Raw genomic sequence first — 25049 nt, forward strand, 5'->3', positions numbered from 1 at the left:
GTTTATATTGTACATTGAATGTAACTGCTTCGGTTACGGTAATCTCGCGACTGCATGAAAAAGTTAGTTTTAGATAGTTCGCTTATCCAGAAGTAGGTTCAATTTGGTGTTTCTCCCTTGACCACTAGTTTTAGCTGTGATAAACAGGGAATTCATGCAGTTGACAAGAGATTTGACGGTCCAGTTGGGGTCGTTGATGGTTTTATTCACAATTTTGGTGGTGGTTCTAAAGAACTCTTCCGTATATCCTATACTATTCAATACTCTCATAGACACTTATCAGTATCCCCGCAAACCCGATTTCCACGTGAGTCTCACCAGATCTCTCATAGGCGATGTTTCTGAAGAAAGGCTAGGCCATAGGCTTGAAGAACTGAGCCAACTCTTTCCTGATAGCAGATACTACAACAGTGAGTCCGGCTACAGAAGTGCGCTCTATTTTTACGATGTGTTGCAGGGATTTACTCAGAGGGATCGGGGAAGATACACCGTGAGGAGATTCAAACACAATGGATGGAGGCAACCCACTCTTATATTCCGAATTCAAGGTATACATGAGCAAATCGTTATCTTGGGATGTCATCTAGACTCTATGAACTTGAATCCTTTCGCCAACGCTCCCGGAGTGGATGACAATCTTTCCGGTATCGACGTGGTACTAGAGGCTTTAGATATTTTTACAAACGAAAGCATAGTATCGGATCTGCCGGTGCTCCAAAACACTCTTGAGTTTCACTTCTATGCGGCTGAGGAAGTCGGGTCTCTGGGTTCTCAGGAAGTCTTCAAAGAGTATCGTAAAAACAATAGGAAAGTCATAGCCATGCTTCAGCAGGACATGACCGGATACACCGAAGGAAGCAACAAGAAAGGAATTGGTGAACATTTCGGAATAATAACCGATTATGCCTCTGTAACGCTAACTGAATTCGTCAAAAGTCTCGTTGATCAGTACAGCGAAATCCCGTATTTAGAGACTCGTTGCAGGAAAGTTTGTTCCGATCACGTGTCTTCGTTGATGTACGGGTATCCAGGAGCGTATGCATTAGAGTCAGTCGTTGATATGAGTAATCCATATATCCATAGTGACCAGGATACACTGGAATGGATCAATATTGGCCATGTTAGGAAGCATGCTGAATTGGTGGTAGCCTACATTTCTGAATTGGCATTTACTGAAGACTTGCCTTTGGCTTCCTCTGTCAAGGACTACATGAGCTTCGGATACTATGATTTTATTATAATGTTCAGTATGACTGACACTTTCCGATTTGTATGGTGTGTCGCCTTGCTTGCTACGTGTGTGGCCCTTGGAGGTTCTATATACGACGATGTTAGGGGAGGGGAGGGAGTTGACCAAGCCTACGAGGTAATCGCCCATCACGAGTAAGAGAAAAACATGATGATTGAAAAGGTCATGTAAAGTTACCGGGCTCGCGGGGAAAGTTGAGGGTGGGGATGGGTTTCGCGGTAATGGGTGCTATTGCTAGGACCCGATTTTCGCTAGGGATGACCTCGAAAACGGTTCAATGTTGGCATAGGCTGCCATAGCAATAGCCTGACCCCATGTTATTACACTCCGAGCTTAATGTGACCTATAAATATGGACCGATTTGAAGGAGACACCTTGCGCCATTAATATGTATAATACTTGATAAATTTCCAGAACAACTAACTAAATATGATGAACCCAACTCCAAATATTGCCAGTATGCTCAAGCAGCACGCCACTTCATTTGGCCTTGCTACTAGTATGATCGGCCCGGTGCTTGTTACCAAGTATACTATGGCATCGAATCAGCCTTGGTTATTCTCCGAAAATGCCGAAGGTTCTAACGATGGCATCACGATGATGCAACCTGCTACTATGATTCCACCGAGACTTAACGCTAAAGACCTTGACGATATGTCGGAAAAGGCAATGCTTATCATTTATGACTGAGCATTCCAATATATAACGATATAATAATTTTACGAACTATGATGAATCTATAACCACTTCAAAGTGCTGTTCATTTGTACATGTTAATTTAAGCGTTAGAAAGTTCCTTGAGAGCCTGTCTGATAGAGTCAACACCCTTCAACAAGTCTTCCTTAGAAATAACGAGAGGTGGCGCCAATCTGATAATGTGAACGTGAGTTGGCTTGGCCAAAACCCCATGATTCTTCATCAATAAGCACAAATCCCAAGCGGTCTTTCCTTGTAGTCTAGTGTGATCAATTACAATGGCTGTCAATAAACCCAAGCCTCTGACTTCTTTGATGATACCGTCAGATTCTCTGGCCAATTTTCTCAATTCCTTTTGGAAGAAATCACCCAATGTCTTGGCTCTTTCGACTAAATGCTCGTCCTTGACAACTTCTAAGGCCTCGATGGAAGCTCTGCAAGCCAAGGCATTACCACCATAAGTAGAACCGTGAGAGCCTGGCTCTAAAACGGACATAATTTCAGTCGACGAGAGCACACAAGAAACGGGCATCACACCACCAGAAATGGCCTTACCTAAAAGAACCATATCTGGCTTTTGCTCTGGAGAAAGGAAATGTTGGTAGCAGAGCATCTTGCCTGTTCTGGCGATACCGGTCTGAATTTCATCTGCGATCAATAAAACATTGTACTTATTGCACAAATCTCTCACCTTTTTGAAGTAATCCATTTGAGGAACAACGATACCGGCCTCCCCTTGTATTGGTTCAATCAAAATGGCTGCAATCCTATCTCCAGCATTCTTGAATGCCAATTCAACATCTTCAATAACGCCGTATCTTATCAACTGCTTACCGTCAGTGCCAGGAATAACGGGGCCAATATTCTTAGTAAAAGGACCAAAATCAGTTCTGGCCTCAGGGTCAGTAGACATGGAGATCACAGCAATGGTCCTTCCATGGAAGTTATTTTCGCAGGAAAGAATGATTCCCTCATCAAATTTAATTCCCTTCTTTGCGTAACCCCATCTTCTGGCTATCTTCAAGGCCGTTTCTACAGCCTCGGCTCCGGTGTTCATTGGCAAGACGCATTCGTAATTGAAGTATTCGGTAACGTACTTGGCCCAGGATCCAAACACATCACAGGAAAATGCTCTTGAGGAAAGAGTCAACTTCTGGGCTTGATCACATAAGGCCTTGATGATTCTAGGATGGCAATGTCCTTGGTTAACGGCAGAGTATGCTGATAGGAAATCCAAGTACTCATTTCCTTCTGGATCCCAAACGTGTGCACCCTTGGCCCTGGCAAACACAACAGGCAATGGGTGGTAATTGTGTGCAGCGTACTTCTCTTCATACTCTTTGGTCTTTCCAGACGAGAGATTGAATTCTGGAGTTGGATAATTGTAGTCGTCAGTCATTATTGGATAAGAAAAGGAAGTTGATGAGAATATTGAAGGATAATGAAGAACTACACTTTGAGTGTTTAGGGATATTTAACACTTTTTATATGGACCCTATCTCAAGATTTTGACTCAAGATAGATTCAACTATGTTCAGCAAACTTTTCACCTTTAATCCCCTATAGGCAACAACCCTCGCTAAAGCCTGTGCATAGCTATCGAGTGCTCCCGATATCGGAGAAAACTGCGCATAGGGCTTTTAATCAACGGGTAGTACACGACCCGGCCTTTTAATGCTGAGTTCCCAATAGCCGCAAAAAGCCTTACACCAAAACGACAATCGGTAGCGAGCAGATAACGATAGAGGCCTAATAGAGCTGGCAGACGAAAAATATAAAGTTTCATACCTTTCCAGTATGAAAAAAACAAAGCCCTACGCGGGGATTGAACCCGCAACCTTGTGATTAAGAGTCACACGCTCTACCGATTGAGCTAGCAAGGCACTCAATACCTTTTGTTAGTGGTCATTCTGTTCTGAGTGTAAATTCAAGCCATCACTTAAATGAAGATGGTAGGACAGAGATAGAGTAATAGGCATAATATTGAGTCATGGAACAGAAATTGCTTAAAGCACTAATAATGATAATAGTCTGCATGCTGTCCTTTTTACTTGGAATAGTCTGTTGTTTTTGTCTCTGTCCCAATCCTCTTAACTCTAGCTAAGAGTTTCCGGATCGAAACGACAGATTCAGGCATATTATATATGTATGGAGGTAACAATTACCAAAAATAAGAAATGGCCAGCTATTTGATACATGGTGATCTTTGTTATCTTTTGCTCCGCCCTTCTTCGTTACAACTACTTAGCCAACAAAGTTGAATGAATTACCCAGAGTGACCTAGAATGATATGATGGCGAATACTAAATCAAAAAATCAATATGGAATTAAGACAACGGTGCAATTTAAAATAGTGACGGATACCCTATTGCACAATGAAGTTGGCAATGAGGGGACATAAGCTCAATATTTGCATGATTGAACTCTAATGGACTAACAAGAAGTACCAATAAAAAGATTAGAAAGAAACCATCTGTAATATACCTTCTTTATTTGAATTTTTCTCGGGTTGAGTTCTGTAAAACGCTTCCCGTGCTCATAACATTACCTTTCACTTAGTCATAGATTATAATATTATACCCGAAGATCCTTGAGAATGATGATCTGAAAATATTTGATTAATGTTACTAAGCTCATTAAATTTTCTAGAAACGTATGTCCCGGATGTATAATTTGCGACACCTGGTCCCTTTTGTTTGTTAGTATAAGCAGCTATATTTTTCTTTATACAAGTTCGTGTACCTTTCTGCACAATACAGTTAGGACTTTCGATCAAATAGCTTGAGAATTTTCGAGCTCATCGGCACACAGCGGAAAAACCACCGCGGTAAACAAGACCTTAAGTCCGTATTGATTCGGAGTTACTATTTGAGACAAAAAATAGTGTTGTATCAGGAGACAATATCCAAATAAGTAAGCTACTACTATTTTCAACCCGTCGTTCAAGCAACTAAAACCGAATAACGTGATTGACACTAGGACTTTTTCTCTTTTTGGTAGAAGTTCTATTCTCATCATTGCAAATCAAGAGAAGACCTAAAAATGAACTGAGACAATTGTTACACATCTGGCTACCCTAGATTCATGTCAGACATTACCTCAGGTATTGAATCGACAGGGTTTCTTCTTCGTCCTGGTCAAAAGAAAAAATAAATGTTCAATTGAACTGTATTAATTTTAAAAAAGCAAAGGACCAATATAGGAGCCGAGTAAAAAGGAGTTCTGCATAAAAACCGCTTTCATTCAACGTCACTGACAGGCGGCCGCATGAACAATCGCGATACGGTGATAGTAAGATAGAACCGGAGGTTCCTGCTCCAGACTTCTGAGAAGAAAAAACTTGGTGGGGAAGAAGCTGAAGGAAAAGAAAAGAAAAAAGGAAAAAGGAGAATAAGGCAGCTTATCCGAAATGCCTTCCATTACCTCTGCGTAGTGCAACTTTCCACGGTTCTCCTTTTTTTTTTTGGTGTGTGCGATTGATAGAGTGAAGGAATCGGGGGTATGAAAAATAATGGGGATGGAGGTGCGCATTAGGCGACGTACAAATGCGCTAAACTGTAAAATGACCGCTTGGCAGATATTAGATGATTGTTAAAATTAATTTGCCACCAGTTCTTCAACGCTAGCTAACATTTATACCTAGTAAAAGCTGTACTTGCAATCTATGAATTCTGTTACCTTGTTGTCATGGGAAAAATTTATAAGATGATTTTTTTACGTATGTGGAACAACAAAAGTAGGGAGATATATATAAGATATTTCGAGATGCCTTGAGCTAAAACGAAGCCTTGTAGACGAGTCAAACAACATTTACTGAGCATATGATTTTGACTCCCGTCTAATTCGTTTTGAGTAATGCAAAGAGAAGAATACGTTTTCATGTGATCATGGCATCATTGAGATCTCAAGTTCAACTGGCATAATATGGAGATGCACCTTTTTGCCATATGTATATTCAACAAAGAGACAGCTCCGCGGCGTTCGAAGAATCACAGTACAGCCTTGAGCATGCATCCTTTGTTTATCCAAAGCCTAGATCAAATCATTCCACTCTTAGGCCTTGACTTTGAACTATATTGTGATCGGATTCTTTCGGATCATACAGAAGTAATTTAGCTAATTTTCTTGCTGTCACCCATGAATACGTCTCACCCGGAATATAGTTGCCAAGCAATACATCGTTTTGTAACTACATTAGGTGACCCTTCTGAATGTTGTGTGCCTGCATTACAATAGGTATTTAAGTAGAGCTTTCTTCTTAGTAGTCTCATATTTCTTCCCTGTAATAAATGAAATTCTTCGTTGTTTAGATATGATTTATTTAACTCTTCATCAATCAAAATGTCCGGAAGTGAACAAGTTTCTTCTGGTGATGCGGAAACGGCAGCTGTTCCTGATTACAAAGAAGAAATGTATCGCCTGCCAACTACTGCATTCTTTGCAGGAAATACTTTTCAATATGAAAGAGTAATGCCACCAAGAACAGGATTACTAAGAATAAACTACTACAGAAGAATTCAGGTCGTAGACCCTTCCCAACTTCTTGTGCTTCAGGTATTGCTGTTATTGGTATTACCTTATTCACTTTGGGTTTGATCCTTTGTGAAGCCAAGGAAGTTCAATCTCCAGCTATATTATCAGGCTGTTTATTCTTTGCCTCAGGCCTAGTTGAACTGATCACTGGAATTTGGGCCATTGTTGACAACAATCTTTTTGGATCCACATTCATGCTTTGCTATGGTGGTTTGTTTTTATCTTTGGGGGTGATAGTTTCTGACGCTTTCGGCACTGAAGCCGCATACTCTTCTAGTGACGAATACAATAATGCCTCTGGATTTTACTTAACTGCCTGGACTGTGTTTACATTTTTTTTGTGGTCATCTACTTTCAAGTCTACTCTTGCAATTTTTGCATTAATGGGTCTTCTATTCCTTTTCCTACTTCTTTATCCCATTGCTACATTCACTGGCAGCAAAGGTGTAAAGGTTGCTTCTGGTGTTGTTTGCTTCATTACAGGTTGTGGATGCTTCTATGGAGTTTATGATGGTTTGAACACCGCAGCCAATGCCTTCGTTAGAACCCCTGATGACTGGTTAAAAATGTCAGCTTCACGTCACCAACCTGAAGATGACAGCTTAATCGAGATCGTCTGATTTCGTAGAAGTTTTAGTTATTTGTGTTTCTTATGATTATTGTCTTTGTTTTGAATTTCTGAATGGTATCTAATTTAATGAATTTATATGACCTTATAAAAGTGATGAATATCATTTAAAATATTAATATCTGAAGTCCTTAATTCCTATTTGAGGAGACAAATATTGGTAGCCGCGTTTCCCTAACTTTTCATTCTTTTTCTTTACTGTGGCCATTATCCTCAGTATCATTGTCTGCCAAAACTACTTCAAGTAAAAACTCGAGACAGAATTTGGCGAAGGATTGCATATTTTCAGCCCTATTGGCTACATTTGTCTCCAGGGTACACGATCTATCACCGTATGGTCCAGCAACCCCTAAATATACGGTACCAACAGAAGCGTCATCAGAGGTGATCCTTACATGATCAACCCCCACATCAGTAGAAGGTCCGGCGTAACCGGTTTCAGATAGAACGTAGGTGGAACCAAACTCTATTCTTAGATTTCTAGCAAACTTGATTGCTACAGTCTCACTGGGTCCTGTATAGCTCTTGATGAGCTCAGAGTTCCAGCCCGATAATCTTAATCGCGACCTTAAACTGTATATAAGCCTACCACCATCAAAAAATTTGGATGCACCTGGAATAGAAATGAGGTATGCGCTTAATAACCCTCCACATGCTCCTTCGCTGACCGAGAGAGTCTGATTTCTGCATAGAAGGATATCTGCAATCTTCTGAACAAGAGATTGTATATCATCCGGGGGGAACTGCATTGAAGGAGAATAGAAGTAAGAGAAAACCAGAACCAATAAACAAATTTGCAAAAGACCCAAAGCTTTACTCTTGAGATCTCTTTCTTTCGTTGCAAATCCTCATAGTGATGCATCCCTCCTTTCTAAACGCATCCTTACATCATCTTTTTATAATCATCTCAACTCAAAGAAAAAAAAAAGTTGATAAAATAAAGTTTGTAGGCAATCTGCTAGAGAACCAACCTTACTTCGACTTTACATAAGCGTCATGACGTTGTCATTACCAATTAAATTCAAGGCTGGCAGAGTTGAATGCAAAGAGAATACGGGAATTTATACGCCGAATCCTATAAAGGGGGAGATCGGTCTAAAGGCTAGCGAGGAAGGTGAAGGCTTCTACAGCTTTACATGGAGTCCAAGGGACAAAACAGTTACTGGAGTAGAAAATGATGAGCTACTCGTTATTGCCGGAGATGTGACTTGGAGAAGAGTCAAATCGTGTACTACAGGAAGAGTTTACATGCTTCTGTTCCTTAGTTCCGGGGCTAAATACATGTACTGGATGCAAGATCCTAACGATGATGAGGATGATCTTTCTAAAGAAACGGAGAAGGACGAACAATTATTCAACAAGATTAATGAGTTGTTTCAGCCATCGGGCGATGATGATGATTGATATAATTTAGTAAGAGATCAAATCATTTCTATATAATCAGACATACTAAGTTGGTGTTCTTGCGCGCCTATCTATAATTTTATATTCTATTAGATCTATTTTCATGACCTGTCAGAGATAGTCAATTGCTTAAGGCAGAACTGTTCATGGACGATAGACGCCTTCATCGAGCACCGGGAAACCTTTCTCCCTATTACACATCTGGTGATACTCCTACAGGAAGCGGAAACGGTAGACGGCAGAACATCCAGGTTGCTACTTCAGCCACGCAAGCAATGATAACACCAGTTGCTTCAAATATCTGTGCTTCTGTAGAAGTTGAAGAAACTGCAGAAAATACAGGGCCAACGTCGAAAATCACCACCTGCCCTTATGGTTGCTGCAAAATGGAAAGTACAGCTGAATACATTTTTAAACGAGGCTTTTTAGAGGGGGCTTATTCCGATGTCACTGTTCTGGCTTTTGGAAACTCCTACAAGTTGCATAGACTGTTTTTAGATAAGAGTGACTATTTCAGGTCACTTTTCTTATGGTCAGAGAGACAGAATGGAGAGGACGATAGCGATAGCGACACCGACATAGAGAATGGTAGCCAAAAAGAACATGAAACTATACCGGCTACTGCTTCTAAGGCGATATATACCCTCGATTTTGAGGGAGACTCCAGATATACCCAAGCAAGTTTTGAATTGGCAGTTGCTAGACTATATGGAGCCATCAATGTTAAAGAAGAAAACAAAATTCCTTACAACATGATTGCCATCGGACAGTATTTGGCCATCAGCGAAGTGGTTTGCACTGCCACGGACTATATTGTGAGAAACATGGATATGTCGAACATCTCCGAGAATTTACACTTTGCTACGGTGAACAATTATGGGTCTGCGAGTGAGAGAATCATACAGAATGGAAAGGGAATTTTATGTACTGATGGCTGGGAATGTGGACCTCAGAAATGGGACGGTATCCCGACATCTATCATTACTGAGGTGGTTGGTGAGGACTACTTCTTTGTTCCAACGGAATGGGACCGATGCATTTTTACTATCAAGTTGATAGAAAGAAGACAGGCAGCGGGAATAGATGATAATAAGACGTTGAAACCTCTGAATCACTTGTTAAACACTATGATTCACTACTGCCACATGCCACCGGAGCAGCTCCAAGAATTGGAGCAGTTGTACGACATCAATGGAAATCACTACATCAATCCACAGGTATTACATAATGCTCTATGGAAGTCTGCGCAGATTCAGAGACTGGTTCTTACCGCTTCTGACACTCCCCAATTGGAGAATATTGTAACCAACCCGTTGCAACCCACGCCAGAAATTCCATGGTACAAAGTCCCAGGTAAAGATGACACCACTTCCGGCTTGCCTGCAGAGCTCGACGAACTACTCTACAGCAGTAACTCTGATACGTTTACCCAGGGAGTATCACACGGACAGGAAGATGGAAAGTCCACACAGGGTCAGCAGTACCTTTCAGAAAATGAAAAGCTTTATAATTGGACACGCATCCCACCATTCAGATTCTCTGTGTCATTTGCGAATGTGTCCGATCTTATGACTGACAAGAGGGTTTACGCCAAGACCTTTTGGTATGCCGGATCATACTGGAACCTTTACCTTCAGAAAAATCACATTCCATCGAAAAGTACTTACCAAGTCGGTGTTTATCTTCATAGGGCTAATAACGGATCTCCTTCCCCATCTCCTAAGAATGGTCTGATAAATCCAGATATTTACATTGATAATGTAAACTATCGGTCGATGCCGAAGATGTACAGTAGGGATCTCCACGTCTCATCTTCAACATCTTCAACTTTGATAACACCTCCGGCAGTGATAGCTGCCGAGTCTATACCCGCTTCTGCAGATTTTCCTTTATCTTATATTGCAGGTTTGGAGCCGGAACAAACGGATCTGAAAGAAAATGTCACGGACGAATCTCTCTCTAGCTTCAATGACTTATTAATATCAGACAGCCGCATAATTGGTAGCAGCGGTAACCAAATGAGAATTCCAAAATGTTCTTGCGGTGTGAATAGCTCTTTTTGTAACTATGAAGATCACAGAAGTACAATCAGAGTTTACTTTGTTATCTTCACTCCGTCCAGAAGACTTAAACCGACAATCACCTCCTTCTTATCGGTACCAAATGACTTCAGCAAATCTCAGAGTTGGGGTTGGAAAAGTAACAGCATGTGCGTTTTCAATGAAGATGGTACTTTCCCGGTCAATCATGATCCTCATCTCAAGTTCATGATTGTACTTGGTAATGTTTAGCGCAAAACTAGAAATTTAATTACACGAATCAATCAATACATTTGAATAGTTTAAAAGTAAATCATTGGTAGCAAATCAACGCCATTCAGGTGACCATGAGAACGTCTTGCCTGGCTGGAACACTGCCACATTGATGCTATTGTGAGTAACGAGCTTCGGTATTATGACAGACTTCTTCACGAGGTAACATTTACTCTTAGATACGAGTTTTTCCTCGTTATCCATTCCATAGAACTTGTTACCAAAGATAGAAACAAAGCCTTTCAGCTTATCAAGTTGGCCAACTTTGTCGAACAATTCCGCCAAATAGCTTAGCACGTAAGGCTGTGTATAGACACCAGCCGACACATTGATGTGCGTTCTCTTCTTGGAGATATCATGAGGAGCTGAATCGGATCCGAAGAAAAAGAATGGCTTTCCAGAAGTAGCAGCACCAATGAGGGCTAGACGATCCTCTGGAAGCTTAGCCACAGGTTTACAAAAATTGATTGGATTTCCAGCCCAGTCATCCACCGTCAAATAGAGATGATGAACAGTTATGGAGCCACAAACGGTGGGTGTTTCATCATCCAGTAACCCTTTATTAATATCATAGATAGTATCAATGGCTTCCTTAGTGGAGCAATGCTCTAAAACAATTTTGAGTTTAGGAAAATCCTGATGAATCTTCAACAATGCTGGCAGAAACTTCGATTCTGCATTGAGTACAGTAACAGCATCACCGTCTTTCGAATTAATCGATGAGGGCTTTTCACCATGGATATTGAGCACCAAATCATGTTTCTGCATCACTCGGAAAATTGGGTGAAAAACAGTAAAGTTGTTTAGATCAACACCAGCTTTGGAGTTGGTAGTGACACCAGCAGGATAACATTTTATGCCACGAATAACTTTCAGTTCAGCGGCCTTCTCGACTAATTGGGGAGTAAGAAGTCTAGAAAGATAAAATGTCATTAGAAAAGTGGTCTTTGGAGCAAGTATCTGAAGCTCTTTCTTATATCTGATAACAGTCTCAATGTCAGTTACAGGAGGAGTCAAATTTGGCATGACGTACGCGATGGAGATGCCACCCTGCCTGACAGCGGGGGCTACAGCCTCCATCATCTCACCCCGACGAAGATGAACATGGTAATCTGCAGTGTATCCGAGCTCGATTTCAGCCATCTTACAGAAGGATAAGGAGAAATTCACTAACCAAGACTATATGAGGGACCCTGAGGAGACAAACTCATGAAAAAAATAGAGCTTTAGAAAGACAAAAGTTTTGATCGCTTTTTCATGTCGTCACAAGATCTTACATTTTCTTTAAATTATTACCCATGTCAGAAGCAACAGCTGTTCCCCCAGCACTTTCTACTACTCAAGATACAGAGCTGGATTTTGCTAAAGTGAAGGATGGCTCTGGTGAATACTCTAGAGCCAGATTTGGACCTCACTACATGAATAGAGAGGAAATATCCCCTGAGGCTCTAAGACATGATATAGCCGAGTACTATTCTCTTGAGAAGTTGACGGTCTATCTTAGTGAGACTGGCGAGAATGACAAGCGAAGATTCACGAAGATCGCTTTACAGTTTCCAGATGAATTAGTTGCTGATTCACCGATAATTGCTCAGGCGCTACAAGAATCCTTGAATAATGAAGATGAAAGCAATGAACAGCAGATATGGATCCTAGCAGATACCTCATACTCCCCTTGTTGTATTGACGAAGTTGCAGCAGAACATGTGTCTGCTGATATTGTGGTACATTTTGGAGAAGCTTGTTTGAACCCTGTTGAAAAGATCTCTTCTGCCTATGTGTTTGGAAAATCTTATCTTGACATCGAAAAAACTGTCAAATCATTCACGAACACTTATTCCGAGAAGCAGAAGAAGATTTGCCTAATGGCGGATGTGCCATATAGTCACCATCTTCCTGAACTTTATAGACTTCTCAAGAAGGAGTATAGTGGGTTGATATATACGGACGTTGACTTTGCCAAATGTGGTCCTAACAGTACTGTTATAGACAAATATGAGAAGGACAAGGGCGGTTCCGATGAAAAAAGCTTAAGAATGTTTGATGTTTCCCGGATTTTGCGTGGTGTTCCAAGCAAATATATTGAGAAGCATGATGGGGAAGACTATGCACAAATTACCCAGGATTACGATCTATTCTATATTGGAGCTCCGGCTGATCCCAAACTGTTATTACTTTCAACCAAATTTTCTGAAGTGACTACTGTGGATCCCGTTTTTCTGGAAACATCCCATGGAACGGCACCATCTTTATCGAGAAGGTACAGATTTATGATGGTGGCAAGAAACGCTTCTACTATTGGAATTTTGGTGAACACTCTTTCTTTACAGAACACCAGAGTTCTTCTCAACAAGGTGGTAAAATGGATTAGAAATGCTGGAAAGAAGCATTACATGTTTGTTGTTGGTAAACCAAATGTCGCCAAGTTGGCTAACTTTGATACCATCGATGTATGGTGCGTATTGGGATGCGGCCAATCCGGAATTATTATTGATTCCTATGGAGAATACTTCAAACCGATAATCACGCCGTATGAGTTGGAATTGGCATTGAAGCCAGAAGTCACATGGACAGGTAAATGGGTGACAGATTTCGAGGAGACGCTGAAGCAGGATATACATAACTCTGAGAACGAGGAAGACAAGGAACAAACAGAAAACACCATCAGCGACGACGACAACGACGACGACGACGAATATGCTCCAGAGTTTGATCCAGTTACAGGTAAACTTGTGTCTTCGAGGCCATTACGACAATTGAAGCATTTGGAGATTGAACTCGCCGAGCAGAAATCTATACAATCCTCAGGTGATTCTACTGAACTTAGCAAAAGGTTCACCTCGGCATTAAGCATAGGCAATACAGTATCTACTTCAGCATTACATCTACAAAACAGAAGCTGGACAGGGCTTGGTAGCGATTATAAGAATCAGGAAGAAAATGGGGAGTATTCTGGTGAAGGTGCCACACTAGAAGAAGGTAGAACAGGTATTGCTAGGGATTATCACATTGATGGGGATACCAAAAAAGATTAGTCGCCGTTCACCGAGCCGTCGCGGCGGCTGCATGTAATGTGAGAAATTTCGTCCTTTTTAAGACATTTAGATACATAATATAGACTTCATCTTCAATCAGAGACGGACCGGACCGACCAAATTAAAATGGGTAATGTTCCTTCCAGTTTGCTAGAAGACTTATCCGAAGGAACCAATTGTAAGTGTCATACAGAATGTTAAGCCGTGCATATGCTTTGTAATTTACTAACCTTTTTTTGCAGTTGGAACCGAGGAGATAGACAGGCTCGCCAAGAGATTCATGAAACTGGACAAGGACAATTCGGGAGCCATTGATAAAGAGGAATTTCTCTCAATACCCGGAATAGGGCAGAATCCATTAGCTAAAAGGGTCATCGACATCTTCGATGAAAATAAGGGGGGAGACATCGACTTCAAAGAATTTGTTACGGGACTATCAGCATTCAGCTCTAGTGGGTCTGTCGAGGATAAATTGAAGTTTTTATTCAAAGTTTACGATATCGATAATGATGGATACATATCAAATGGCGAGTTGTTTCTTGTTTTAAGGATGATGGTTGCAAGCTCGCTCACCGATATACAACTACAGCAGCTTGTTGATAGGACTATAATGGAGAGCGATGATGATGGTGATGGACGCCTAAGCTTTGAGGAATTCAAGAAAATCATAGAGAGTACGACAGATGTAACGAAGAAGCTCTCTTTGGGAGATAAGATATAATCCCTTCTTGTACAGTAACAATCAAAATCTACTTTCTTTCTGTGATCTTATAGATAGTTTTACTAGCGCGGCTTTTAGCTGGGAATATAATACTTATCTTTTTTTTTTGAATATATACATCTTTTCCCTACTCTTGACTTTAAATCAATGGCAAATAACCCCAATGCTAGAGAAATAATATACCAGAGTGGACCAAGCCTTGAAGAAGGAGGAATAAAGGGTGAAAAAGAGGTGGGAGAACAAAATGATGACGGCGATTTGCCATTTCTCTCGTCAGTGCTCAAGGAACTCCACTTGGAGTCGAAATCAGCGCTACCAGATTTATCGACTATTCCAAATATGATGAATAAGAATAGTTCATCGCATGTCGAGATTCCTTACTTAGATATGTTCAACGATCCTTTGCATTTCTTACAGAAGCAGGAGAAGGACCAGAAGCTACTACTTGAACAACTAGAGAAGACGCATAGAGATAGCCTATCTGCTGGAAGCAAGAATGTCAATACAATAAGATTGAAACTTCTTAGCACCCTCAACAGTTTGAGCCAGGGATGTCAAGCGATGAGAGAGATCTACACATCTGATAGCAGCGAAAAATCGGATAAGATAAACAAGCTATCTTTATGGGAGGGCCGAAAAAAGGAAATATTGCAAAGAGTGGCTGATATTGAAAGAAACTCTAGCACCGGAAAGTCATATCGTCTTCTACTTGATAAGATGAACGAGACAGATAATGAAGTTCTCAGTCTAGAGTCGAAATTGGCCATCTTAAAGAATAAGCGAAAACTTATTGGCCGGGAATTGATGGAGGCTAAATCTTTGCTAGACGTTAAAGTGAACTCATACATTGAAACCTTAAAGCAATTGGAAACCAAAAAAATCAAAAAAATAACGGAACTACAGGTAGACGGATCTTTGCCACAGGGCCAAATGTCAACTGCAGCCGTAATTGAAAATATGCAACTGCAAGTTGAAGCTGTAAATGATATGGTAGAAACCTCCCACGAACAAGAAACCAAGTGTCATGATTCATATGTTTATCTTTCAGATGTGTTTGATACTTTGATTAAATCGGAAGAATCTTTGGGTACTTTTATTCACGAAAACAGACCAGACCTGATTAAAAGCGAGTTGCTTAATATTAAATGCTATCTATCTGAAAGGCTTGAAGAGTGCGGCAGATTACACATGACTCTCATAAAATCAGTTATTCAAGACGAATATTCCACTATAGTGGAAGCTTTAAGGATGATAGGAATTCAAATTCCGACAGAACCAGACACTAGTCCAAGTCGAAGTCCTGAAGAATCTTTTGAAGAGGTTCAAGCTTCTGATGTGAGTTCTACGACGCCGAGCTTTCGACCTCCAGCACTTACTACTAAAATATCAAAGGAAAATGGCCAGAATAGTGTTCACAATGTTGTTGTTCAAGGCAATATTATACTGGAGAAGTCTGGTGAGAAGATGTATGCCGATATTTTGGCCCGAATGAAGGGTCATAAAGGTACCAAAAAGGATTAGTTGTTTTCCTTCAAGTTCCCTCCCTTCTTTCTTTCTTTCTTACTATGTACTTACTACTCAGAGATCAAAATGCAAAGTTCAGGTAATAGTAACGATCAGGAGGTCAAGTTAGCTTTCCTTTTTCACTTTCGGTGAGGTTTGCTAGCAGCAGGAAAACGGGGAAGTTTCCGCTTTGGCTTGCTTAGCTTGAACAGCTCGTTGGCCGGGGGAACGTTATCGTAACGTCTGCTCACTCCTCCATACTGCCTCGATGCATACACGAAATTCAGGTCACTGCCATCCTTGTGATGATGAACACCCACTGAAGGAGTCGGAGGATCGCTGGCCGAACCATTTTCATTTTTCGATGAGGGAGCATAAATCTTAGATCTCTTTGGTAATCGTCCACTGTTTACTGGCCGCTCATGACGTTTGATATCTTTGGTTGTATGTGAACTCGAGAAGGAAGATAAAGGAGAATTATCCCTTTGATTTTCCTTGACGTGTGAACTAAAAGAAGACTCAAAGTGAGCACTTTCCTCACCTTTTGACTTCGAAATTCTACCAGAATTATCTGGAGTAGATGAGGAGGCTTGATTGGCAGGACCTTTAGGTAGAGGACGTATAAAGCCAGATGATTTGGGAACAAGGGGCTGAGTTTGTGTTTTGGCACCGTCAAGTTCTCTGACGCTGTTGTCATCGATTTCCTTGGCTTCTCTTTTCTCTCTGTCCCCAGTGAAACCGCGATAAGCCTCAGTAACCAAATTCCTCTTATAAGCATTATCAACCAAATCCTTCCAAGACCTATTGCTAACCAAGGCCCTACGGGATCCTAAAATCCAAAGAGAGGATCTTGCTCTCGTTAGGGCCACATTCATTCTTCTGATATCAGATAGGAAACCTATACCGGTATGATTTTCAGCCCTAACACATGAGAAAACGATAACTTCTTTCTCCTGTCCTTGGAAGCCATCCACAGTATTAAAATCAATTTGCTTTGTGATGATGCTTCCAAATCGGTCTATAAATAACTTCTTAAGTAGTCTGACCTGCTCCTTATATGGAGAAATCACACCAATAAGGTTGGTCCAATTGATTTCAGGAAATTGATTCATGAGATCTTCTATAAGCTCAAGAGTAATATTAGCCTCCGTGTAGTTGAATACAGACTTTGTAGCCTGATTCTGGTCCTCTTTACCGTGAACATCGAAAAACCGGTATGGACCGTAGTCTCTAATGCTATGCCACGGCTTGGTATTTATTTCATCCATACCTGGACCATCAAGTAATCTGGATTCATAAAATTCCTTTGAAGGAAACTCAGATATCTCAGGATGCATACGATACTGAACATTCAATAAGTATACGGAGTCCTTGAAGTTGTTCTGCATTCTCACAAAGAGCGATTGCTCATATTTATAGGAGGCTGCTCTTTGAGAGAGAACAGTAGGAGGTAATTGATTCGGATCACCCACCATAACACACTTTGTGCATCCATATCTAAGAGGAATAATAGCACTTAATTCGGTGCACTGAGCGGCCTCATCAATGACGACAGTGCCAAAAGTCAAAGACATACTTGCCAAAACGTCATGTGCGGATCCAGAAAGAGTGGAACAAACGACTTCGGCATTGTTTAAAATTTTGAACTGGGCATTACGTCTTTCAATTTCCCTGTTACGGTAACTAACAGATCGCTGCTCCCTGGCCTCATCAAGCCTTTTACCAAGCTCTCTACGCTTTTGAACGACATCTTGCAACTTAATTTCAGTTTCAACAATCTCAGATTCAGGGAGTTTATTGGAGTCAAGTAGCTCACGTAAACGGTCTCTCTCAAGAATACATTTTTTGTGCTCCTCTCTGAGACTCGAATCATCGACTTTCTCTACTTTAGAAAGTTGGGCATCAACCAATTCTTCCAAAGTGATATCCTTAACCTGATCATTAATGGCATCAGATCTACCCAATCTGACCACACGAGGTTTGAAAATATCACCCCTGGAATTTTTGATACCACTCCTCAATCTTAGCACCAATTCGTCAACAGCAGCATTAGATGGAGCACAAATCAAAATTCTTCTGCTATCCTTCGGTGCGCTAGAATCCGACTTTGATTGTGGGACGACAATTGGCTGAGCAGTACCCATGGCAACACCACTACTGGTCAAGAAATAACCAATAATTCCCAAAATTGTCTTGGTTTTACCCGTACCAGGGGGGCCCTGAATTAATGAGAAGGCTTTGTTATGAATTGTACCCGCAATGGCAATCGCCTGAGACTCGTTAACGTCATACAAAGATTTCATTTCGTTAATTCTGGATCGGGATAACACCTCTGGTGGGGATGGAACAGCTTTGACAATATATTCTGCCAAATCATAAAACGGCAAACCTTTTAACGAAGAGTACTCTCTCTCCACAGTGGTCATTTGAGTGACACGCATTCCCACAACTTCTGAAGATGGGGACAAAAACTTCAACATTGAAGTAGACGTTGAAATACGGAGTGTCAAATCGGCAAACTTGCCGTTGGAAATCTTGATTTCACGCACTTTAGCAAAACAGCTGGCTTTACAGCTTGAAAGATGCCTTTTCTGAATGGGTTTCCCTGACGATACAGGCATATTCTCTAAGAACATCAAAACCAACAAATCGCTTTCTCCGAATAACCGCTTATCCGCAAAAAGCGATTTATCAACGGCTGCGTAGACATCGTAGAAAGAATCAGTCGCCGATCTTGAGGCGATAGTCAATTTGAAGGGTGTTTGTCCTCCAACCTCCTTAGCTCTTTGAATTCCTTGCCAACACTCAAGTAGTAATAAAGGCTCGAAAGTTCTTTGATATTCTTCAGATGTGCTGAATGAATTCCTAATTTCAGAAAATTTACCGATCTCACTATCAACAGGAAAGTCACCTGACTTGTCATAGGGCCAGGAGAGGACATGACGATAGAAAGGATTCATATCAACGTTAAGTCTCAATCTCAGCAACTCTTCATCTTTCTTCTTTTTGCTAATTGACTCCCTTATCAAGGCCTTCTTGTTTGCCAATGAACTTACAATGCTATGATGCTGAATTGAAGAAAGAGTGGCTTTGGTCTTCTTCAATTTCTCCATAACCTGTTCCTTCGTGAACAAAGTACCATCATCAGATTCGGCATCAGATTCGGCGTCAGATTCAGACTGAGACTCGTCCGAAATGGAAATAACATTAGACCTTTTCTTGTTGAAACCAGAAGGCCGTGAAGCCGCTGGCGTTCGATCAGGCTGCAGTTGGCGGGGTTGCTTTGCACCTACTATCATACGTTTTTCATTTAATCTCATCCGTGCTTGATCCAACAAGCTTAATCTCTTTGGGGGCGAGGGCTCCCTACTGGAGGCACTACTTCCAGTTTCGGAAAGTCTGATAGCATAATGATTTTTCTCAATCTTGCTTCTATGCTCTTCAGCAGCGAGAAGCACATGCTCAACCAATTCCGAATTCATTTTACGGGCTCTCAATAACAATTCACCTATCTGTTCTTCGTTCATCTTGTTGTTGAACTTCTTAGCCTTTGCACATAATTTTGTCAACACAACAATGTTTTCATCTGGCACTTTTAAGTCCAGTTCCATAGTTAGATCCAATATATCAATGATAAGGTCGACACAGAGGACCAAGAGAGCAGTATCACTTAATCTCAACCACATTGTGACGTCCTGTAATGCAGAAAGAACTGGATGAAAAAGACTTGCTTTAATCTCTTTGAGTTGTGATTGCTCAGCTCCGTTAAAACTTATTGTAGTCACAAGAAGCTTATAACCCCTTAACACGGTGTTCGATAAGTCGAGTGCATCTCTAGTAAATTCCAACAAGCTTGTAGAAATTGCATCTGAACGTTCCTTGCCCTGGGTAATCACCTTCAGCTTTTCGTACGTCGCAGACCAAGTGAAAATAGCCCTATAAATCATGCATAAAAATCTCCAAACGGCATCCCAAAAGCTTACAAAAACTTCCCGAGATTTCATGTCCAAATTTGAAGTCCTCGAAGCCAAAAATCCATGAATCGGATCAAACAATGCCTTAGAAAAGTCCATGAGGATACGAACACCGCGCTTGCTTGGCAGGAAGAGTTCTAATTTAGTGAATATCAACAAAGATGCGCTGAAAGGCCTCAAGGATGAGGATACATCAAACTTTAATGCTTCTTTAAATGCCTCATAACGTCCATCAACATTAAAAGCCTCATATAGGAAAGATATACCTGCCTGATAAATCTTCTCCTCTGGCGACATGATAGAAGCCCATATACCTTCGGCTGCAGATGGACTCTTCACAAATTTTTGCATAACTTGAGTGGAAGAGCACTCAACAACCCTACTAAAAATCTTTTCGACAGACTCAATCCATTGACCAACATTTTTGTTATGCTTACTACAAGCAGCCACCAATTTCCTCAAATCATCTTCTTTAAAATCTTTGCGGCCTTCCAGTCTAGTTTTCAAATAGAGAATATCAATGCTATGAACAGAGACCACATCTCTAAAGGTACTTAAGACAACAGTAACCACTTCTGGGCCAGAAGCCGTCAATTTGGACTGGAGCAAATTCCATATATCAGGATTAGATTGCGGTGTTACGCTGATATCACAGGATTCAAGACCGTGACTGTACTGGGCTAATATATCGATATCGTACAATAACGAGGACTCAATCAAATGAAGAGCGGGAGTGCGTATCGACGCGTTAGCAAGTGCATCAAAAACCACGATGCACCTCTTATCGACAAGAGCCCTCGCTTTAGAGTTGTTGATTAGCTCGAAAGTGAGCTTGTGATCATGCAATTCATGATCAGGCTTCAACTGATTTGTCATTAGGTTGAGAGCAAAAAAGCCAAAGAATTCACCGTAATTAGGAGCTTTGATCTCCATCATAAAATTGAAAATGACACAAGAAAATTGAACTTTCTGAGAGTCTTTGAGCAAAGGGTAACATACAGTCATCCATCTAAGCATATCGCGAAAGAATGGCAGGGGAGATGAGTCCATAATTGCCTGGACCGTTTTACCGGTATCCGGAGGTAGCTGTGATAGGAGTTTAAGATATGCAGGATTTTGAAAGGCAATGTCGAAGAATGTTAAATAGCTATGCGGTTTGATTAAGACGAAAAACGAATCACCTAGAGTTTCCAATAGGACTGCTAAAGTTCTTAGGAGAAAGGGTAGTGGCTTATTCAAGTATGACAGAGATTGATTGATGAACACCTTAGTTAATGGAAATACATTAAAACTAACGTGATCTGTGTACGCTGGTGCTGTAACGGGCAGTTGTAACCTCTTACAAATAACATCCGAATCGCAAAATCTTAAAATAGGATCCATATTACACCAAAAATTCACTGCTCTCTCATCTGAGTAGAATTCAGGGTCCTGAATCCTGTAGAAATGAATCTCATACTCTTCCATGACAAGCGGAGAAAAGTCACCCAGTTGATATTTTGAGGCAGCTTTCTTTCCATAGGGAAGTTTGGATATGGCCCACTCCCTTTCTTGTTTCGTTCCTTCAAATAAGCAATATACTATACCGGGATAGAATTTCATGATAGGAGCAAAAACAGTGTCGTCAATATGATTCATTAAGGCAAACGAATGATCAAAGTAGTTCTTCAAATCCTTGCTGCCTCTAAGCAATCTAGGGCAAAGCATACACTCGATCAGAGTGAAAGTGACTATACTAGTAAGATTTCCTGGTGTATCAATTGAACCTCTCACATTGTCACAAAGATGGGTAGCTTCCCATTCAGACAACCTCTGCATAATGATCTCTGTATTATGGTAACTGATCTTTCTATCTATCAGAAATTTCTCCCGAAGTTCCGCTCTCACTGCATGAAAACCAAAGACACAGTTAGTACATTGATCAAGAGCTTCGTGGGCTCTCTTTCGAAGCTCGCCGAGAACTTCATTCTCATCGAACGAGGCTAACACCAACAATAGATAGACTAAAATATTGGCCCGATTCTTGCGACAAAATAAATGGTTTTCACTGTCACCTAGTGAAAGAAAATATGTGAAGCAGTCATTCATCAATTCCTGCTGAAGCTCGTTATCATCTGGGTGGAAGTGGGAGTCTTTTATTCTCTCTACCAACTTCTCTTCATCGAGAGATGACATGATATGAAAGCTAGCGGCAATACGATTAAAGTGTTGTTACTTAAGTTAGAGATTAATACTCGGAAAAGTACTCAAAATCAGAGGGACACTGTTTACTACACCAAAGTTGTTGGAGGCGATAAAATAACCGACTGAAAGCCTTTAAGGACTAAGGTGAGATAACAAGGCAGATAGCTAAGTGAATCATTAACTCAGCTTTTATGGCGGCTAGACGCGAAAAATTTTTTTTTTTGGGGGAGTCTAGTCGAAATTCGAAGTTTCGTTCTCACAGGCGGACAGATTTATTTACGCGTGGTAGAAACAGTGGACGCTGTCGCGAACTGGCTGGCTTGTGTCCCATTTAGTCGTATCGGCTAGGCAGATACTGATACGTGTTTTCCTTCCTTCTTCTATTCAATTCACGTCAAAACATAAAACAGACAGAGAACAGCAATGCGGTAGGTATTTTCCCTGAAGGACTCGAACTTTGGTTAGTTCCCTTCACCTTTTTTCCTTTTTCAGAAACAACCAACTAACATCAAGCTTTCGCAGTGGACAATTTGTCAGAGCTTCCAAGTATAGACATGTGTTCGGGCAGGCATTCAAAAAAGAACTCTGCTATGAGAACTTAAAGGCCACTCTGAATGCATTTGATTCTAACCTTTTGCAATGTAACGGCAAATATATCATCATAAATGCCAATGGTATTGGCTCTATCGTCGTTGTTCCTGTGGGAGAGACAGGTAAAGCACCAGAGAAAGTGCCGATGTTTAGAGGCCATGCCGGTGGTAGTGTCATGGATACTGCATTTGATCCATTTGACGACCAGAAGTTTGCGTCTACTGGTGAAGATGGTAAGATTTTGCTATGGGAGATTCCAAAGGATTACAGCTTTATCCACAACGATCCCAAAAATATTGTTGACGTTAAACCAGTTGGAGAATTGACAGGCCACACAAGAAAGGTGGGCCATGTTGCCTATAATCCAGTAGCCAAAGATGTTCTAGCTTCGTCTGCTTTTGACTACAGCGTGAAAATATGGAACGCTGCCACAAAGCTATGCGAAGTGAATCTACAGCATAGAGACTTTGTCACCTCTTTCTGTTTCAATTATGACGGTACCAAAATTGCCACTACTTGCAGAGACAAGAAAATCCGTGTCTGGGACGTCAGATCGGGAAAACTGCTTTGTGAGGGTTCTGGTCATCCTGGAGCAAAGGCTTCGAGAATCGTCTGGCTTGGCAACACCGAGAGACTTCTGACCACCGGCTTTGATAGATACTCCGAGAGACAGTTGGGTGTCTGGAAGGCTGATGCTATTGATGAGGGTCCAATTGGCGGTTTCTACTCTGTGGACTCTTCTTCAGGTATCATGATGCCCTTCTACGATCCCTCTACGAACATGCTTTTCATAGGCGGAAAGGGTGACGGTAATATTCGTTATTACGAATTCGCTGATGATGAACTCTACGAAATATCCGAGTTTCAATCTACAGATGCTCAGCGTGGACTGGCCGTAACTCCCAAGAGATCGGTCAACGTTAAGGAAAATGAGATTGTTCGTGCCTATAAGCTCCTTAATGACAATTCAGTTGAACCAATTTCGTTCATTGTTCCGAGAAGATCTGAGATGTTCCAGGAAGATATTTATTCCGATGCACCTGCTGTGATTCCGGCAATGACTGCCGAGGAGTATTTCTCTGGAAAGACTGTTCCAGGTCCTATTTTGATGTCCATGAAAGATTTGTACGACGGTAAGGTCAATCCAGAGACTAAGAACTCTGTGGCGAGACCAGAAGAGAAGCCGAAAGAAAAGGCCAAGGAAGAAGTCAAGGAAGAAATCAAAGAGGTCAAGGAAGAACCTTCTAGACCCATATTTGTCAAGTCTCAAGAACAAGGTGTGGACAATATGTTAAAAGAAAAGGCTGTTAACGGACTCTTGGATAAGGTGAACAATTTGTCCGATGATGATACACAGGACGTTGATTTCGGAGACAATAAGGCGTGGGAACCTGAAAGTGAACCAAAGATGCCAAGAAATCCATCGGAGAGAGCGAAATCGGAGGAACCGGAGAAAACAGAGGAACCGGAGAAAGCAGAGAAAGCAGAGAAAGCGGTGAAATCGGTGAAAGCGGAGAAAGCGGAGAAACCAGAGAAACCAGAGGAGACTAAGAACTCGAAATCAGAGGATTCTAAGCCGGAGAAAACGGCGGAGAAGGCAGTCAACGAACCGAAAGTAATCAAACCAACTCCAGCCACTACATCTATTCCCCGGACTGTTGGTCTAAAAGCCAATGTGGAAAAACTACAAGTATTGATTACCAAACTTGAGAGTACCATCGACAAACTTATCGAGTCCAATCTTGATAAGGATGCACGTCTAAAGTCATTAGAATGCAAGGTGGAAACCCTGTTGAAGCAGTAAACACCAATGACGTTTAAATGGTTCTTGCGATTTTTTTTCTATTCTCTTTTATTTGTATTGTAATCTGGAAATGTTTTTTATATACGATGCAGGTAAAAATTCATACGAGTAGACAATAAACAATGAAGACATTCGAACTGGAAAGCTAAACGGAATTCACACCTGCTAAAAATAAGGCGCAATATGCATTGACTTCGGAAATTGAAAATTCGATACCCCACAATCTATCACTGCCTGTGGAAGCGGATGATGATCGCCGAAATATTAGTTTTTCCGCGAGCTGATGATGGTTCAACGAAGAGTGAAAGATTTGAAAGCGGTTTGTTGGATACAAAAGACCCACCCAAGACACATATATATTTGACTATATATCACAGGTATTCTTGAAGATCATGATGTGTTCACAGCAAACCGA

The 25049-nt window shown here is 41.1% G+C and overlaps 12 protein-coding genes and 1 non-coding gene across 13 annotated transcripts; 9 read left to right on the forward strand and 4 right to left on the reverse strand.

Annotated features, from left to right (window-relative positions):
- Positions 1–154: 154 nt before the first annotated feature.
- On the forward strand, positions 155–1387 carry FOA43_003765 (uncharacterized protein; the record flags this gene model as incomplete). Its single annotated transcript, XM_038924014.1, has 1 exon — positions 155–1387. One exon carries the CDS (start codon positions 155–157, stop codon positions 1385–1387), a length of 1233 nt encoding a protein of 410 aa, XP_038779942.1.
- Positions 1388–1681: 294 nt separating this feature from the next.
- Positions 1682–1939, forward strand: FOA43_003766 (uncharacterized protein; the record flags this gene model as incomplete). The annotated part of the gene is made up of 1 exon (XM_038924015.1): positions 1682–1939. The coding sequence occupies one exon, from the start codon at positions 1682–1684 to the stop codon at positions 1937–1939; it is 258 nt and encodes an 85-aa protein (XP_038779943.1).
- Positions 1940–2027: 88 nt separating this feature from the next.
- Positions 2028–3344, reverse strand: CAR2 (ornithine aminotransferase; the record flags this gene model as incomplete). The annotated part of the gene is made up of 1 exon (XM_038924016.1): positions 2028–3344. The coding sequence occupies one exon, from the start codon at positions 3342–3344 to the stop codon at positions 2028–2030; it is 1317 nt and encodes a 438-aa protein (XP_038779944.1).
- A 411-nt stretch (positions 3345–3755) lies between these two features.
- On the reverse strand, positions 3756–3828 carry FOA43_003768. The gene has a single exon. It is a non-coding gene; the product is annotated as a tRNA-Lys (tRNA).
- A 2458-nt stretch (positions 3829–6286) lies between these two features.
- FOA43_003769 (uncharacterized protein) lies at positions 6287–7098 on the forward strand (the record flags this gene model as incomplete). Its single annotated transcript, XM_038924017.1, has 2 exons — positions 6287–6357; positions 6432–7098. The coding sequence occupies 2 exons, from the start codon at positions 6287–6289 to the stop codon at positions 7096–7098; spliced, it is 738 nt and encodes a 245-aa protein (XP_038779945.1).
- A 190-nt stretch (positions 7099–7288) lies between these two features.
- FOA43_003770 (uncharacterized protein) lies at positions 7289–7855 on the reverse strand (the record flags this gene model as incomplete). The annotated part of the gene is made up of 1 exon (XM_038924018.1): positions 7289–7855. The coding sequence occupies one exon, from the start codon at positions 7853–7855 to the stop codon at positions 7289–7291; it is 567 nt and encodes a 188-aa protein (XP_038779946.1).
- Positions 7856–8102: 247 nt separating this feature from the next.
- On the forward strand, positions 8103–8510 carry FOA43_003771 (uncharacterized protein; the record flags this gene model as incomplete). The annotated part of the gene is made up of 1 exon (XM_038924019.1): positions 8103–8510. One exon carries the CDS (start codon positions 8103–8105, stop codon positions 8508–8510), a length of 408 nt encoding a protein of 135 aa, XP_038779947.1.
- A 386-nt stretch (positions 8511–8896) lies between these two features.
- Positions 8897–10801, forward strand: FOA43_003772 (uncharacterized protein; the record flags this gene model as incomplete). The annotated part of the gene is made up of 2 exons (XM_038924020.1): positions 8897–8903; positions 8940–10801. 2 exons carry the CDS (start codon positions 8897–8899, stop codon positions 10799–10801), a joined length of 1869 nt encoding a protein of 622 aa, XP_038779948.1.
- Positions 10802–10876: 75 nt separating this feature from the next.
- Positions 10877–11965, reverse strand: FOA43_003773 (uncharacterized protein; the record flags this gene model as incomplete). Its single annotated transcript, XM_038924021.1, has 1 exon — positions 10877–11965. The coding sequence occupies one exon, from the start codon at positions 11963–11965 to the stop codon at positions 10877–10879; it is 1089 nt and encodes a 362-aa protein (XP_038779949.1).
- A 155-nt stretch (positions 11966–12120) lies between these two features.
- On the forward strand, positions 12121–13857 carry FOA43_003774 (uncharacterized protein; the record flags this gene model as incomplete). Its single annotated transcript, XM_038924022.1, has 1 exon — positions 12121–13857. The coding sequence occupies one exon, from the start codon at positions 12121–12123 to the stop codon at positions 13855–13857; it is 1737 nt and encodes a 578-aa protein (XP_038779950.1).
- A 126-nt stretch (positions 13858–13983) lies between these two features.
- Positions 13984–14578, forward strand: CNB1 (Calcineurin subunit B; the record flags this gene model as incomplete). Its single annotated transcript, XM_038924023.1, has 2 exons — positions 13984–14035; positions 14100–14578. The coding sequence occupies 2 exons, from the start codon at positions 13984–13986 to the stop codon at positions 14576–14578; spliced, it is 531 nt and encodes a 176-aa protein (XP_038779951.1).
- A 147-nt stretch (positions 14579–14725) lies between these two features.
- FOA43_003776 (uncharacterized protein) lies at positions 14726–16099 on the forward strand (the record flags this gene model as incomplete). The annotated part of the gene is made up of 1 exon (XM_038924024.1): positions 14726–16099. One exon carries the CDS (start codon positions 14726–14728, stop codon positions 16097–16099), a length of 1374 nt encoding a protein of 457 aa, XP_038779952.1.
- A 6563-nt stretch (positions 16100–22662) lies between these two features.
- On the forward strand, positions 22663–24634 carry FOA43_003777 (uncharacterized protein; the record flags this gene model as incomplete). The annotated part of the gene is made up of 2 exons (XM_038924025.1): positions 22663–22667; positions 22762–24634. 2 exons carry the CDS (start codon positions 22663–22665, stop codon positions 24632–24634), a joined length of 1878 nt encoding a protein of 625 aa, XP_038779953.1.
- Positions 24635–25049: the final 415 nt, after the last annotated feature.

This window comes from Brettanomyces nanus, chromosome 4 (genome assembly GCF_011074865.1).
Source record: "Brettanomyces nanus chromosome 4, complete sequence".
NCBI classification, from domain to species: Eukaryota; Fungi; Ascomycota; class Pichiomycetes; order Pichiales; family Pichiaceae; genus Brettanomyces; species Brettanomyces nanus.